General features: G+C 45.7%; 1 protein-coding gene across 3 annotated transcripts in view; it reads right to left on the bottom strand.

Moving 5' to 3' along the window:
- The window catches only part of GRAMD1A (GRAM domain containing 1A), a 138,279-nt gene that overhangs the window by 24,659 nt on the left and 100,078 nt on the right, over positions 1-13,542 (bottom strand). For all 3 annotated transcript variants that reach the window (XM_063436395.1, XM_063436393.1, XM_063436394.1), the window contains 7 exons: positions 11,151-11,246; positions 9,288-9,368; positions 7,489-7,604; positions 6,511-6,646; positions 5,951-6,152; positions 554-709; positions 167-285 (listed from right to left, as the gene is read on the bottom strand). In XM_063436395.1, coding sequence (XP_063292465.1) covers positions 167-285; positions 554-709; positions 5,951-6,152; positions 6,511-6,646; positions 7,489-7,604; positions 9,288-9,368; positions 11,151-11,246 — 906 coding nt within the window. The remainder of the gene's footprint in view (positions 1-166; positions 286-553; positions 710-5,950; positions 6,153-6,510; positions 6,647-7,488; positions 7,605-9,287; positions 9,369-11,150; positions 11,247-13,542) is intronic.

Genomic DNA, 13,542 nt, shown 5'->3' with positions numbered 1-13,542 from the left:
ATTGGAGCAACTAAATGACCTCCATTTGTTTAAATATACATACGGATTTAGGAAAGAGCGCAGGTAACTTTTTCTTTGGTTTTTATATCCCCACTAAGAGCACAGTGTCTATCGCATGGCACAACATCTACTGCAAACTAAAGCTCTATCAGATTGTTGGTCTCACCTGAGTTTCCACAGCTGGCGCTGACTTGGGTCCCAGTGGGTTGTTGATGGGTATCGTATAGTTAATGACACGAGACTGCTTGCCCCCGCTGTCTCTTATCCAAGAGTTCACAATGACATCTGCCAGAAAAATAGATATCTCGGTGACTATACAAAGTGATGTATAGTAAAGGTCATAGTGAACAAGGATGTAAAAACACATGATATTATCGCTACAGATATATTAGGACGTCCTCTGCGATATATCTGGTGAATACTGGAATATTACTTCCACTTATGGACACTTACATTTCCACCGAAAGAGAGAGAGAAGATGACATTTAAAAGCAGATATTTAACAGTAACAAAGCTGGGAGCTCCCCTTAAAAGAGAACGTTAGGAGACTGACCTGTGAATTTCCGCAGGTCCATAAACTCGCTCATGAAGTGGCTGTCAGAGGTCAAGGCATTCTGCAGACGCTCTGCGCTGATGTGATACACAGTATTGATATGAAGTCTGCCATTGAGATCTGATGAAATTACATCTTTAGAAACACAGTTGATATCTGTGCGGAACAGGAGAAATATGACATGTCAAACGGGGAACACAGGAAAATACATTCAGTGTGGGTACAAACTCATGGTCTGTGCCTGATAAATAAAATGATAAAGCTAGATTTTCACTTTAGGGCGATGTGTCTGGCATTTATCCTGTGACATCTCACACAGCCCCATCTGCAGCCGATCCGGAGCTCAGTGCTGGAGATGCTGACAGGGAACACTCGCTCCCGGTAAGCAGCTCTCGTTATCACTGCCAGATATTATGAGTGATACAATAATACAATGTGACATTAATCAAACAACGCAGAGAATCTGCTCCCAAAATGCCATCAGCCGACTGTGGCGAAACCAACCTCGCCACTGGGCCCTGGAGAAGCCTGTTTGCTAGCCTCCTACCTACTGACTATGGCCCCTGGGTTATTTGGGGCATATTGTACTGTATATTGCTGCTACTGGCCCTTTTAACAGCATCTATGGACATATTGGGACTTTTGGGACTACTGTCCCTTTAAGACTGTGAAGCATATTCAAGTGTACTGCCTGTAATATTATATATGTATTTATAGATGTGTTAAGTTTATCCTGGGTGATTTGTATGCAGCATTCTGATTGTTCGGTAGAATCACTCCATTCAGTATATTGAGTGAAACTACCGAACAACCAGACCACCCAGGAATGAGTGTGCCTCCAATTACCGTTTGCAACAATGTTGCAAACGGGTAATTGGCAATCATGTAATGTGTTCTGTGTCCTCTGGGTGGCCGCCATTCAGGAAACAAACACGTGGCGGCGGCCATCTTAAACTACCGAACAGCGGTGTTTTGCCGTCGAGTGTCTGGAACTAAAATCGGACACTTGACTAGGCAAACACCGCTGAGACCTCCATACTTCCAGAAATTCGTATGGAAACTACCGAATGACCCGCCGTTCGGTAGAAAGAGCCCCATAAACAAGGGAATTCATTCAAAACCCTCTCCAGGCTCTATAACACAGGCAATTCGCCTGTTTTCATTCCCTTGTTTGTGACCGACCGCAGGGCCAAAATGCATGGAACTGTTTTCGGATACTTTACCCATGCGGTCGGTCAAATCTTTGGAACCCCATATCTCACGAACCATTCATCCGAATTACTTGAATTTTGGATATGTTGTCCCCCTGAATAAGGGCTATCCAGTGATGCTGGATTTAAAGGTGTACCCCCGGGTTTTGGGGTACATCCAGAACTTGGCTGAAAAAGTGTACCGGATAATTGAGTTTAATGTTATCTGAGGGGAGGGGATGTGTGGGCTGAACCATGTATGTGATTGGTTATTTTATGCCTCCCCCTGGGTGTGGCCTGTATGTGGATTAGTGTAATAAAAGCCAGGCTGGATGAGACAGTCCAGAGTTCCTGTTTTAACCTCAAAGTGATGTGTCGTCTCATTATTGGGGGAAGGATTTATTGTATGCTGTTCCAGTTGACTGCTAGGGGTACAAGCCTATTCGTATGGTTCCTATTCAATGGTCTACAGCATTCATATGCTTGGGAGAATTTAAAGGTTTCTTGGATTCGGTGATTATGGTGTCTGCCAGAGTGCTTGGAGTCCTCTGGAAGCGCTAGGAGCATCTTTTAACGGAGGTACCAAGTCGGGGTGCCAGGTGATCCGTTACATTGGTGGCAGCGGTGGGATGGCGTCCTAGTGCGAGGTAAAGCAGCTCGGAGACACAGTTCGTTTGGATTACAAATTGAGGGCAACGCTAGCAGTCGTGCAGCGCCCCTGGGAGCAGACAAGTATGGAAGGTTCTGGCTCTGGAGATGATTGGCTGGCCGAGGTGAGGCAGCGAGTGGCCGAGTATGGGGATGATATACCCATGGAGACACGCCGGGTGATCTGGAACCAGGTCATGGCTGAGCGAAACACAAGGCTGGACCGAGAATTCCGGTTGGCAAAAGAGAGGAAGTATGCTCAGCAGCAGGAGCGGTACAGCAGCCGAGTAGAGGCTGCATCCGAGGAGGTTAGCCGTCTTTCCCTGAGGCGGCGGGAGGAACCCGAAGTGGGGGTCCTCATAGACTGGTCCTGTGAGGAACCACAACAGGCAGGTAGAGATGGGACCAAGGTCTCTCCACCGGGCCCTTACTCACAAATGTTGCGGGGCCTCACGGATTGGTCCTGGGAAGACCCACAGATGGCAGGTGGAGATGGGACTGCGGTCTCTCTACCGGCCCTACAGGGATGCTGGGCAGTCGGCCCAGATCCCCAGCGGCAGTGTGCGTTACAGGGAGCTGAAAGTGCCGTTCTTGCTCCCCAGCGGCAGTCTACGGTGCAGGGAGAGGAGCCTGTTATCCCCTCTCCCCAGCGGTTGAAGGTGTGTAAGGGAGAGGAGTTTGTTACCCCCTCTCCCCACCGACAACCTAACCCACCAAGGGGAGACAGTAAACCCCTCACCAGCGCAGATGGGACCGTGGTCTCTGCGCCCAAGTTACAGGGAGCTGAAGGGGCCGTCCTCCCTCCCCAGCGGCAGTGTGATTTGTTGGGAATTGGGAGCCCAGTCTCCATTCCCCAGCGGCAGTGTGAATTGCAGGGAATTGGGAGCCCAGTCTCCATTCCCCAGTGGCAGGCTGAGTTACAGGGGACAGAGGTAGTTGGTCCTACCCCCCAGCAGCAGAGTGATATGCCGGGAAGGCAGTGTGAAGTGCAGGGAGAGGAGAGCAGCGTCCTCCCTCCCCAGCGGCAGGCTGAGTTGCAGGGGGCAGAGGTAGTTGGTCCTACCCCCCAGCAGCAGCGTGATTTTTTGGGAATAGAGAGCCCAGTCTCCGTTCCCCAGCAGCAGGACACTGAATTGGGAGGAGAGACAGTCGGTCTCCCTCCACAAAGACTGAAAGTAGGCATGGGAGAGGAGATTGTTACCTCCTCTCCCCAGCGGCAGATCATCAATGGGCAGAGTGTTCTAATGGGAGAGGAGATTGTTACCACCTCTCCCCAGCGGCGGATCATCAATGGGCAGAGTGTTCTAATGGGAGAGGAGCTGGTTACCACCTCTCCCCAGCGGCAGCTTAATGTACCAGGGGGAGACTGTAAGCCCCACACCTGTGCAGATGGGACCGTGGTCTCTGCACTTCCAGCACAGGGGGTAGGGACGGTCGGTCCTGCCCCCCCACAACAGGGCTGTTTAGCCAAAGGGGAGACAGTCTGTCTCCAGCAGCAGAGCTGTGTAACTAAAGGGGAGACAGTCGGTCTCCAGCAGCAGAGCTGTGTAACTCAAGGGGAGACAGTCGGTCTCCAGCAGCAGAGCGGTGTAACTCAAGGGGAGACAGTCGGTCTCCAGCAGCAGAGCTGCGCAGCTAAAGGGGAGACAGTCGGTCTCCAGCAACCAGGCTCCAACCAGACTACTCCTGTAGTAGTGCTGGCACCAGGGCAGAGTACCGCTGGTCTCTGCCCACTCAGCAACCCACCAAAACAGCCTACCAGTCCCCCACACAGCCGGGGTGAGGCACCTGGACCTGGACAAGTTTTTCCATTACTCAGGTGTAGTAACCATTCATTGTGGGTGGACTGTACTGCTGTTTCTGTTTTGTGGGTGGGCTGCTGGACTAACAAGGGCACTGACCGGCAAGAGGTCAGGTACCCTGTTAGTATGTTTGGAAAAGGGGAGAAATGTGGCGAAACCAACCTCGCCACTGGGCCCTGGAGAAGCCTGTTTGCTAGCCTCCTACCTACTGACTATGGCCCCTGGGTTATTTGGGGCATATTGTACTGTATATTGCTGCTACTGGCCCTTTTAACAGCATCTATGGACATATTGGGACTTTTGGGACTACTGTCCCTTTAAGACTGTGAAGCATATTCAAGTGTACTGCCTGTAATATTATATATGTATTTATAGATGTGTTAAGTTTATCCTGGGTGATTTGTATGCAGCATTCTGATTGTTCGGTAGAATCACTCCATTCAGTATATTGAGTGAAACTACCGAACAACCAGACCACCCAGGAATGAGTGTGCCTCCAATTACCGTTTGCAACAATGTTGCAAACGGGTAATTGGCAATCATGTAATGTGTTCTGTGTCCTCTGGGTGGCCGCCATTCAGGAAACAAACACGTGGCGGCGGCCATCTTAAACTACCGAACAGCGGTGTTTTGCCGTCGAGTGTCTGGAACTAAAATCGGACACTTGACTAGGCAAACACCGCTGAGACCTCCATACTTCCAGAAATTCGTATGGAAACTACCGAATGACCCGCCGTTCGGTAGAAAGAGCCCCATAAACAAGGGAATTCATTCAAAACCCTCTCCAGGCTCTATAACACAGGCAATTCGCCTGTTTTCATTCCCTTGTTTGTGACCGACCGCAGGGCCAAAATGCATGGAACTGTTTTCGGATACTTTACCCATGCGGTCGGTCAAATCTTTGGAACCCCATATCTCACGAACCATTCATCCGAATTACTTGAATTTTGGATATGTTGTCCCCCTGAATAAGGGCTATCCAGTGATGCTGGATTTAAAGGTGTACCCCCGGGTTTTGGGGTACATCCAGAACTTGGCTGAAAAAGTGTACCGGATAATTGAGTTTAATGTTATCTGAGGGGAGGGGATGTGTGGGCTGAACCATGTATGTGATTGGTTATTTTATGCCTCCCCCTGGGTGTGGCCTGTATGTGGATTAGTGTAATAAAAGCCAGGCTGGATGAGACAGTCCAGAGTTCCTGTTTTAACCTCAAAGTGATGTGTCGTCTCATTATTGGGGGAAGGATTTATTGTATGCTGTTCCAGTTGACTGCTAGGGGTACAAGCCTATTCGTATGGTTCCTATTCAATGGTCTACAGCATTCATATGCTTGGGAGAATTTAAAGGTTTCTTGGATTCGGTGATTATGGTGTCTGCCAGAGTGCTTGGAGTCCTCTGGAAGCGCTAGGAGCATCTTTTAACGGAGGTACCAAGTCGGGGTGCCAGGTGATCCGTTACACCGACATTCCCTGAGAGATGGCAGAACACATGCAAGACGGGTTAGTAAGCACTTCGTTTCAAATAACGATAAATATAACGGACATGAAAAAAGAATTATACATTGTGTGTATACAGTATACACACACACACAGTTTGATACCTTTATTAGAATAACAATGTTCTATATTTGTGTAGACGGCAATAAAACCCCACAATCTTCTTCCGCATTTTTCATATTATTTCCCTAAATAATCTATCCTGAAGTATGAAGATACGGTTGATACAGACAAGTCATCCTCCATGCTGTGTGACTCACCTTCATCCTGCGTAGAGCTGGGACTGGAGTTGTTGCTGGGATCCGTGGGCAGATCCTCACTTGGTAGGAGGTCAAGAGCAGGCATTGAGTCCAGCAGTCCAGTGCCAGTCATCTCTGAAAGCGGAGTCACTGTTTGACTGGAGGAGCCATCCAGCTGGGAGTCCGACATGGCATCCGACTGTCCAGCAAGGTCTTCTGTGGGCTAAAACAAGTCATAAATAGCACATCATTGTGACTATTCCACTCAATCAGTACAGCAGGTGTGAAACCAGGAGCGCACGCAATGCCCACTCAACATTCAATCATCACATTGTTTAACAACTGTGTACACAGGACACAAACAGTTCAGTGCACATAACCCATGGCACAGCCTGGTACGGGGGCACATAACCCATGGCAAAGGCACACAACCCCTTGCCAGATCCTGCTGCAGGGAACACAACCCATGACATAGCCTAGCACAGGGCGCAACCCCTGGCACAGGATGTAATCCATGGCACAACCTGGCACAGGGCACAGTCTAGGGCTGGGATGTACTACATGCAGAATATGGAGCTTACCGTTAACATTCCGTCACAGCTGGCAAGTGAGGTAATAGAGTCTGCGGCTGGCAGAGACGGACTGGTTCCAAGTTTGGGTTCACAGCGGGATATAGTGTCACTCAGATCTGGACACTCAGGAAATTCCTCACTCACACTACAGAAGAGAAGCAAGAGGCGGCTTTACCTAACTTCATTCAGCACTGCGCAAAACAGTAATAAATGCACACAGAGTATATTGTGGAGAATTCTAACTTACAATGAATAAAACGCAAACATCACCATGCACCTTAATATAAACACAACTCCTGTATAAACAGGTAGAAGTAATGATTTCACATTTAGAATATGGGTTCCTTTCTGGTCAAACCGTTTACTTGTAATATTGGACAAAGTTATTAAACAGAGACGTGACCAGGGGACTAGAACGGTACATAAATGACACATTCTTCCAGTCTGGTAACAGACATCATATTTGTAAATTTAACTCACAATTCTCAGGGATCACAGAATACTAGATTATATAGATAATAAATGGTAACTAGGATTCTAATGATAAATTTGCCTTGTGACATTCAGTAGCAGTGGCTTGTGGGAATTTGAATTTAATTTATTGTAGGACTCTGGGTACAGACTCCATCTGACCACGAGAGACATGGCCAAGATGCTGTGTTTGTAAAGAGGACATGGTTATTGTGTGCGCGCAAGCGACGAAGGGCGAATCAATGATGTCACATCCATAGAAACCTCAAGGAGAAAATAAATCAATGAGACAGGTTTTGCCAGTTTAGTTGATTTTCCTTGTTATGACTTAACACCAAGACATGGTCTAACACTGGGTCTCTCTATCTGCATAATGGACACACAAGGACAGGGGCTGTAAAACTGAGAATGTCAGACATTCTGTCCTTTTATATACAGGTACATGAAACACAAGTAGGGCAGGTACAGGACTATGAATTAGACTGACGCAGACCAAGTGCCATCTTGGAGACTCACCCCAATCCATTCAGCAGGTCCCGTGGGGATACATAATCTTCATCCTCGCTGGTCAGTCCAAGCTCAGTCCCATAGCACTGATGTACAATGTGCCACAGCTCTCTGGGAGACAGCGTCTGCCGGTCACATGAAAAATTAACAAACTAAATGAGCAGAGATCCTTAAATAAAATATGACGCTGTCAAGTTGCTTTTTAACCTGGCGAACTAGATCTATAATAAGCAGAGTAATAACAGAAATGGAAACCAGGAGAAGATGATCTATAACGTATTTATTCCAATACAGTTATTTTTTCTATTTTTTGGGGGGGAGGGGGGAAGTGGGAAAAACATACACAAAAATGTAGTGTCTTAGTTTCCCCACTAGGTGGCGACAACACCCCACAATATCTGAGGCTCAATTCTCTAAAAGTGTGACATTTGTAACTGGAGTGGGGGGAATTAATATGTATCACCTAATATTTATTGATGTGCATTCTGTGGGGTAGGTGATCATCCTGGCTCCCCGGAGAGTGAGTAATCTCTGCTCACTTTCTGCTGTGTTTGGGATTGATCACTCCTGGAATGTGCAGAGGGGGGCGTACAAAGCTCAGCCCTCCTCAGCAATGACAGTGTTAAAATAGGGGGGGGCTGTCATCTAACCACCATTCAATACACTGAATGGATAGGTTGATGCAGATTTGAATAATTACATTAGGTTTTTCCACAGGGGTTCTCACAGACCCTGAAATAGAATTCCAGATATATTATTTTTTTTAGGAGGAAAACGTTTATTGATCCTACAATGGACATATACTGAAAAGTAACGATATTAAACGTGGATAATTTTGGTTAGAAGGTCAAAGCATGTCACGTTACGTCAAGCAATATATTAAAATGCCTGGAGAGGAAGGGGTTACAGACAATACATTTCCCTTCCCCCCCCCCCCCCCCCTTCTTCCCCCCAGCCGTAGGGTAACCCTCCCTGCAAGGCACAGGGGATTGTGGGAAGGGATCAGAACAATGCCTGCAGTAAAATATATTCTTGACACAATCCCGCAGACAATGCACGGTTAACAAGATCTAGGGAATAAAAATTAAACTTGCTGCGTGTCAGAATGAATGACATTCTGTGAGCCAGAAAAGCTGACACTTCCTCAGAGCTGGGAATGTGCTGTTATTAACAGGGACTCACTATTAATTATTAACCAGATCAGCGTGCGTGTAAACAGGGGGAGATGGCAGCCAGATTTGTTCGCTTACACAGCATACACTGGGAATGTCTGGCAGATAGCTCCCAATACTGCCAGCCAGCCAGCCAGCCTACACAATCCAAGGGGCACTCCCATCATGCTGGATCACATGGGCAGGGCGGCCACTAAGGACATGGTCAAGGGATGCCACATAGCAGTCTGGGAATAACAGAAATGTTTTAAATCCATATAAAAATATTAAAGGAACACTTGAGGAAACTGGTGTTTTCCTCCTCCATCGCCCCCTACAGTAAAATAAGGATACTGAATGCAGAAAACAAGGGGTCTGCTTCCCATAGAACACCTTCCTTTTGTTGTGTTAAAATGATTGTGTTTGAAATGTAAATGCAGATCTAACACGATGTGTCCCAGGATCACAGAAGGAACCATTTGCCTACAAGGCAGTGTTTATTTTGTCCTGTGCAGCCCAGAACACACTCTTTATAAAGCAGAGGATTGAAGTAACTCTTTAGTTATGGGGTCCTCGGCCCACCCAGGTTCTCATTAAAGGGGCTGGCTCCTGATCAGGACATATAGGGGTCCTCCTGGCGATAATGGGCTTCCTTACCTTGTCTAGCAGAGCGTTCTGCCAGAGACGAAAGATCAGCAGGAACGAGCGATCCCTGGCGCCAAAGGACGTGAAGAAGTGCTAAGGAGAGAACGTGAGAGGATTTGACATAAACCATAGAAAGACACGGTGATAAAGTTCATCCGGCAGATATCGGCTCTGGATCTGAACAAGTGATATGAAAATAACAGATACACAGCAATCCACCTAGTACATTGCCCTCAGCAATACAATCAGTTTATATAACAGGAAAAGCAACATGAAATATTCTACACGGACTACAGGCAAAAAACGGGGTTTGGTACACATCATAAAGGCAGTAAATTGGCAAATACCCTAGAAAGGGACAGAAATAATCAATCACACACACACACACACACACACTATAACCAATCACACACACACACACACTATAATCAATCACACACACACACTATAACCAATCACACACACTATAATCACACACACACACACACACTATATCTTGAGATTATTATTAACACACAAACTATAATCACAATATATAGACACACTATAATCACAGTCACACACACACTGTATAAACACATTATAATCACAGTCACACACAATATAATGGAAGATAGAAACACAAATACTTACACACTGACCGCCATGGACAGGTGACAAAACAGAGAGAAAAACGGATATACTGGAATCCACAGAACTCACACACTACAGAGACCCGAGAAACAAATACAAACTCTACAAGACTGAGCCAGATATGACAATCCAGCTTACTGCTTGCTGGAGGTAACTAAACACTGATTGTGTGCGAGGACAGACTGATAATGGGTTAATGAGAAACTGAACTCTCCATTTTACTGATTACATTGTCCTGATAGTTACAGAGTAAAGGTTATACCGTTTTGTGATAACACCGGCCAATACTGTCACCTTCGCTGATAGTGAGAGTGAGGCTGGCTTAGAACATGCCACTGAGCGCCTGGTCTACCAGTTATACTGGAGATAAGGACCCTTTACTGGGTGGGCACATGATATGGGTATCAGGCGATGGTTGGTAGGCAGCTCGGTGTGGGCAGCTCTTTCTAACAAGCTCAGTAACATGGCACTAGTGATAATCAGGCTGTGGGATGTATGCCAGCGACCTGGGCAGGTATCCAGGAGTCTGGACCATAACCATGGGCAATGGAAGATTTTCCCACAAGCAGTAAATGCTTGGCTTCCCTAGCATGGCACGGATTTGCACAGATTGGTATATATTCATAGCACAGGAACTACAATCATTGCGATTTCACTGAACTACTAAAACTATCTATGGGAACAAAGCATTGCTTGAATCAAATTAGTGGCTGATTCACAATCAGTGACGTGGGAATTCAATGACATAAATTGTTAACCCATGGTTTATGTGACCGCACTTCTGTGGATGTCGAAGAGCTAAATAAAAGTCAGCTATTTTAATAATTTTTAAAAAACTTATTTTTGGATTCTGGCACATAATGCAAACGATCTTTCCTTTCATTATGTCGTGCCAAGAGGTGACGTGAGGGCCCATGACACAATGGAATTATGTGCATTACGGGAAGATGTTCCTAGAAGTGCTGCAGAGGTCAGTGGGTTAGAAACCTGCCTTTGCTGCCCTCCTCAGCCCAGTGAGAGTTTCAGTAAAGAGAACAGTCATTATCAGAAGGGGACAATGTACAGATAGACCACTATACATTTTGGTCACAAAGAATACAAATAAAAAATATGTAAATAAAAAAATTCCCAGTTTTACTCAACGTCATGCTTCTATTACTAAGTTCCCCCAGGTTGAAGCACATGGTGTCTCTTATTGCCTAGTGGATTGCCTAGCGGATAACACACACAGGACCTTCTCACCTTCTCGTTCTCCGTACACACTTGGATAGCATTGGGAATAAGTTTTGCCGTCTTCTCCTTCTTAATGCAGCGGATATCTTTTAGCTGGATGGTGATCTAATAAAACAGATCAGAATTTCAGACACTGAGTGGAATCCTGCCCAAGTCTCAATCCTTAAAGGGTGCAGACCATTTATCGCCGGCACACATTATGACCTATCGCACTTTATGTCCCCAGCGGTCTGTAACCAGTCTCCTGACAAGTAATGAGACCAATTCACATGTACAGTATACAAGACCCTTCGTAAAACGGGATAAGATGGAGACATTTTAAAAGAATAGAATCTAGCTTTTATAGACATAGATTATATAGTGAAGGGTGTAACATCTTTCCAAAATAAAACCCTGAACTGCACTCTGTTACAAAGCGATGTCAATACGTAACGCCTGATGTCAATTTGTAGCACGAACGTAGCGCCTGATGTCAACACGAAGCGCCTGATGTCAATTTGTAGCACGAACGTAGCGCCTGATGTCAACACGGAGCGCCTGATGTCAATAGGTAGCGCCTGATGTCAATACGTAGCACAATATGTAGTGCTTGATGTCAACACATAGCCTCTGATGTCAATACGTAGCGCCTGATGGCAATATGTAGCACAATACGTAGCACCTGATGTCAATACGTAACGCCCGATGTCAATATGTAGCACAATACGTAGCGCCTGATGTCAACACATAGCGCCTGATGTCAATTTGTAGCACGAACGTAGCACCTGATGTCAACACGTAGCGTTTGATGTCAATTTGTAGCACGAACGTAGCGTCTGATGTCAATACGTAGCACCTGATGTCAATACGTAACACAATATGTAACGCCGGATGTCAATACGTAGCGTCTGAGGTCAATAAGTAACACAATATGAAACGCCTGATGTCAATACGTAGCGCCTGATATCAATTTGTAGCACGAACGTAGCGCCTGATGTCAATACGTAACACAATATGTAGTGCTTGATGTCAACACATAGCCTCTGATGTCAATACGTAGCGTCTGATGTCAATACATAACACAATATGTAACGCCTGATGTCAACACGTAACACAATATGTAGCACCTGATGTCAATACGTAATGCCTGATATCAATATGTAGCACAATACGCAATACGTAATGCCTGATGTCAACACATAGCGCCTGATGTCAATATGTAGCACAACACATAGCGCCTGATGTCAATACATAACACAATATGTAACGCATGATGTCAATAAGTAGGGCCTGATGTCAATATGTAGCACAACACGAAGGGCCTGAGGTTAAAACAGCGTAACAAATCTTGTGGTTGCAGAAATGGAATCCCATTGCGTCAATTATTAATTAATCAGTTACCAATACACCAACGAACGTACAATACAAATTGACAGTAGAAAATTCAAGATTGAGATTAAAGCCCAGGAAAAAGCATCCTGATCCTCAAACTGCTAACTGCAATCCTCACAATCCTCCTGTTCCATCCCAGCAATATTTCAAGAACAGGCCAAACCATGGTGACAGGGAAAACAATGCACAAAAACCGAATACATGTTTCCTTGTAGGAAGAATCACGATTGGCCATTTTTCTAGGAAGCAGCAGATCCTGAATGTAAAGTCAATTTATTTTATATTCTCTGTGACAGACCTCTCTGTCCCTGGATTTTATAATTCTCATTATGAGTTTGTTGGTTTGTTCGGTGAATTTAACTTCCTCTATGCACAGTATGATTTTGTTCGAATAACCAAACTAATTACCGAACAGCCGGACCACGCGCATGTGGAGTGTGCAGCCTGTTAACCTCCCAGAAGATGTGGTTAACCGCAGTTTAAGTGACAAACGGCTGGGTGGTCATTGTTCGTATGCACGAACACGTGGCAGCGGCCATCTTATGGTATGGAACTGTTTTCGGGCAAGACTTCCAGACTTCCAGCAATTCATTTCCTTTTCATACAAACGCAGCGGCTTTCGGTACATTGAAGCACACGAACAAGAGACACTGGAGAATCATAGACACAAATGGTTCTTTCTTTATTTTAATGTGTTCCCTACCCCTGAAATAGACCGGCCGACCCAGCTGAACTTATGGAACTATTCTGGGCATTAGCCGAGTGGGCGGCCGGGCAGAAATGTGACCTCCATCTAACTTTTGAACTCATGAACCAATCTGGGTGATTTTTTAGTATGTTGTTCCCCCAGATCGGGGCTATAAGAAAATGTATATTTTATGGGGGTCTCTGATGTTTTTTGGGTATTTCCAAAAATGTGTAAAATATTTGTATTTTTCGTTTGGAGATAATTGAGTTGATACAGTAATTAACTCAATTATCTCCTAATCAGAGGGGAGGGTTTGTGTACACTGTATGGGAGTGACTGAAT

The sequence above is a fragment of the Pelobates fuscus genome, chromosome 11 (assembly GCF_036172605.1).
Source record: "Pelobates fuscus isolate aPelFus1 chromosome 11, aPelFus1.pri, whole genome shotgun sequence".
NCBI classification, from domain to species: Eukaryota; Metazoa; Chordata; class Amphibia; order Anura; family Pelobatidae; genus Pelobates; species Pelobates fuscus.
The sequence above is the reverse complement of the archived record's forward strand: the minus strand, read 5'-3'. Positions and strand labels throughout refer to the sequence as shown.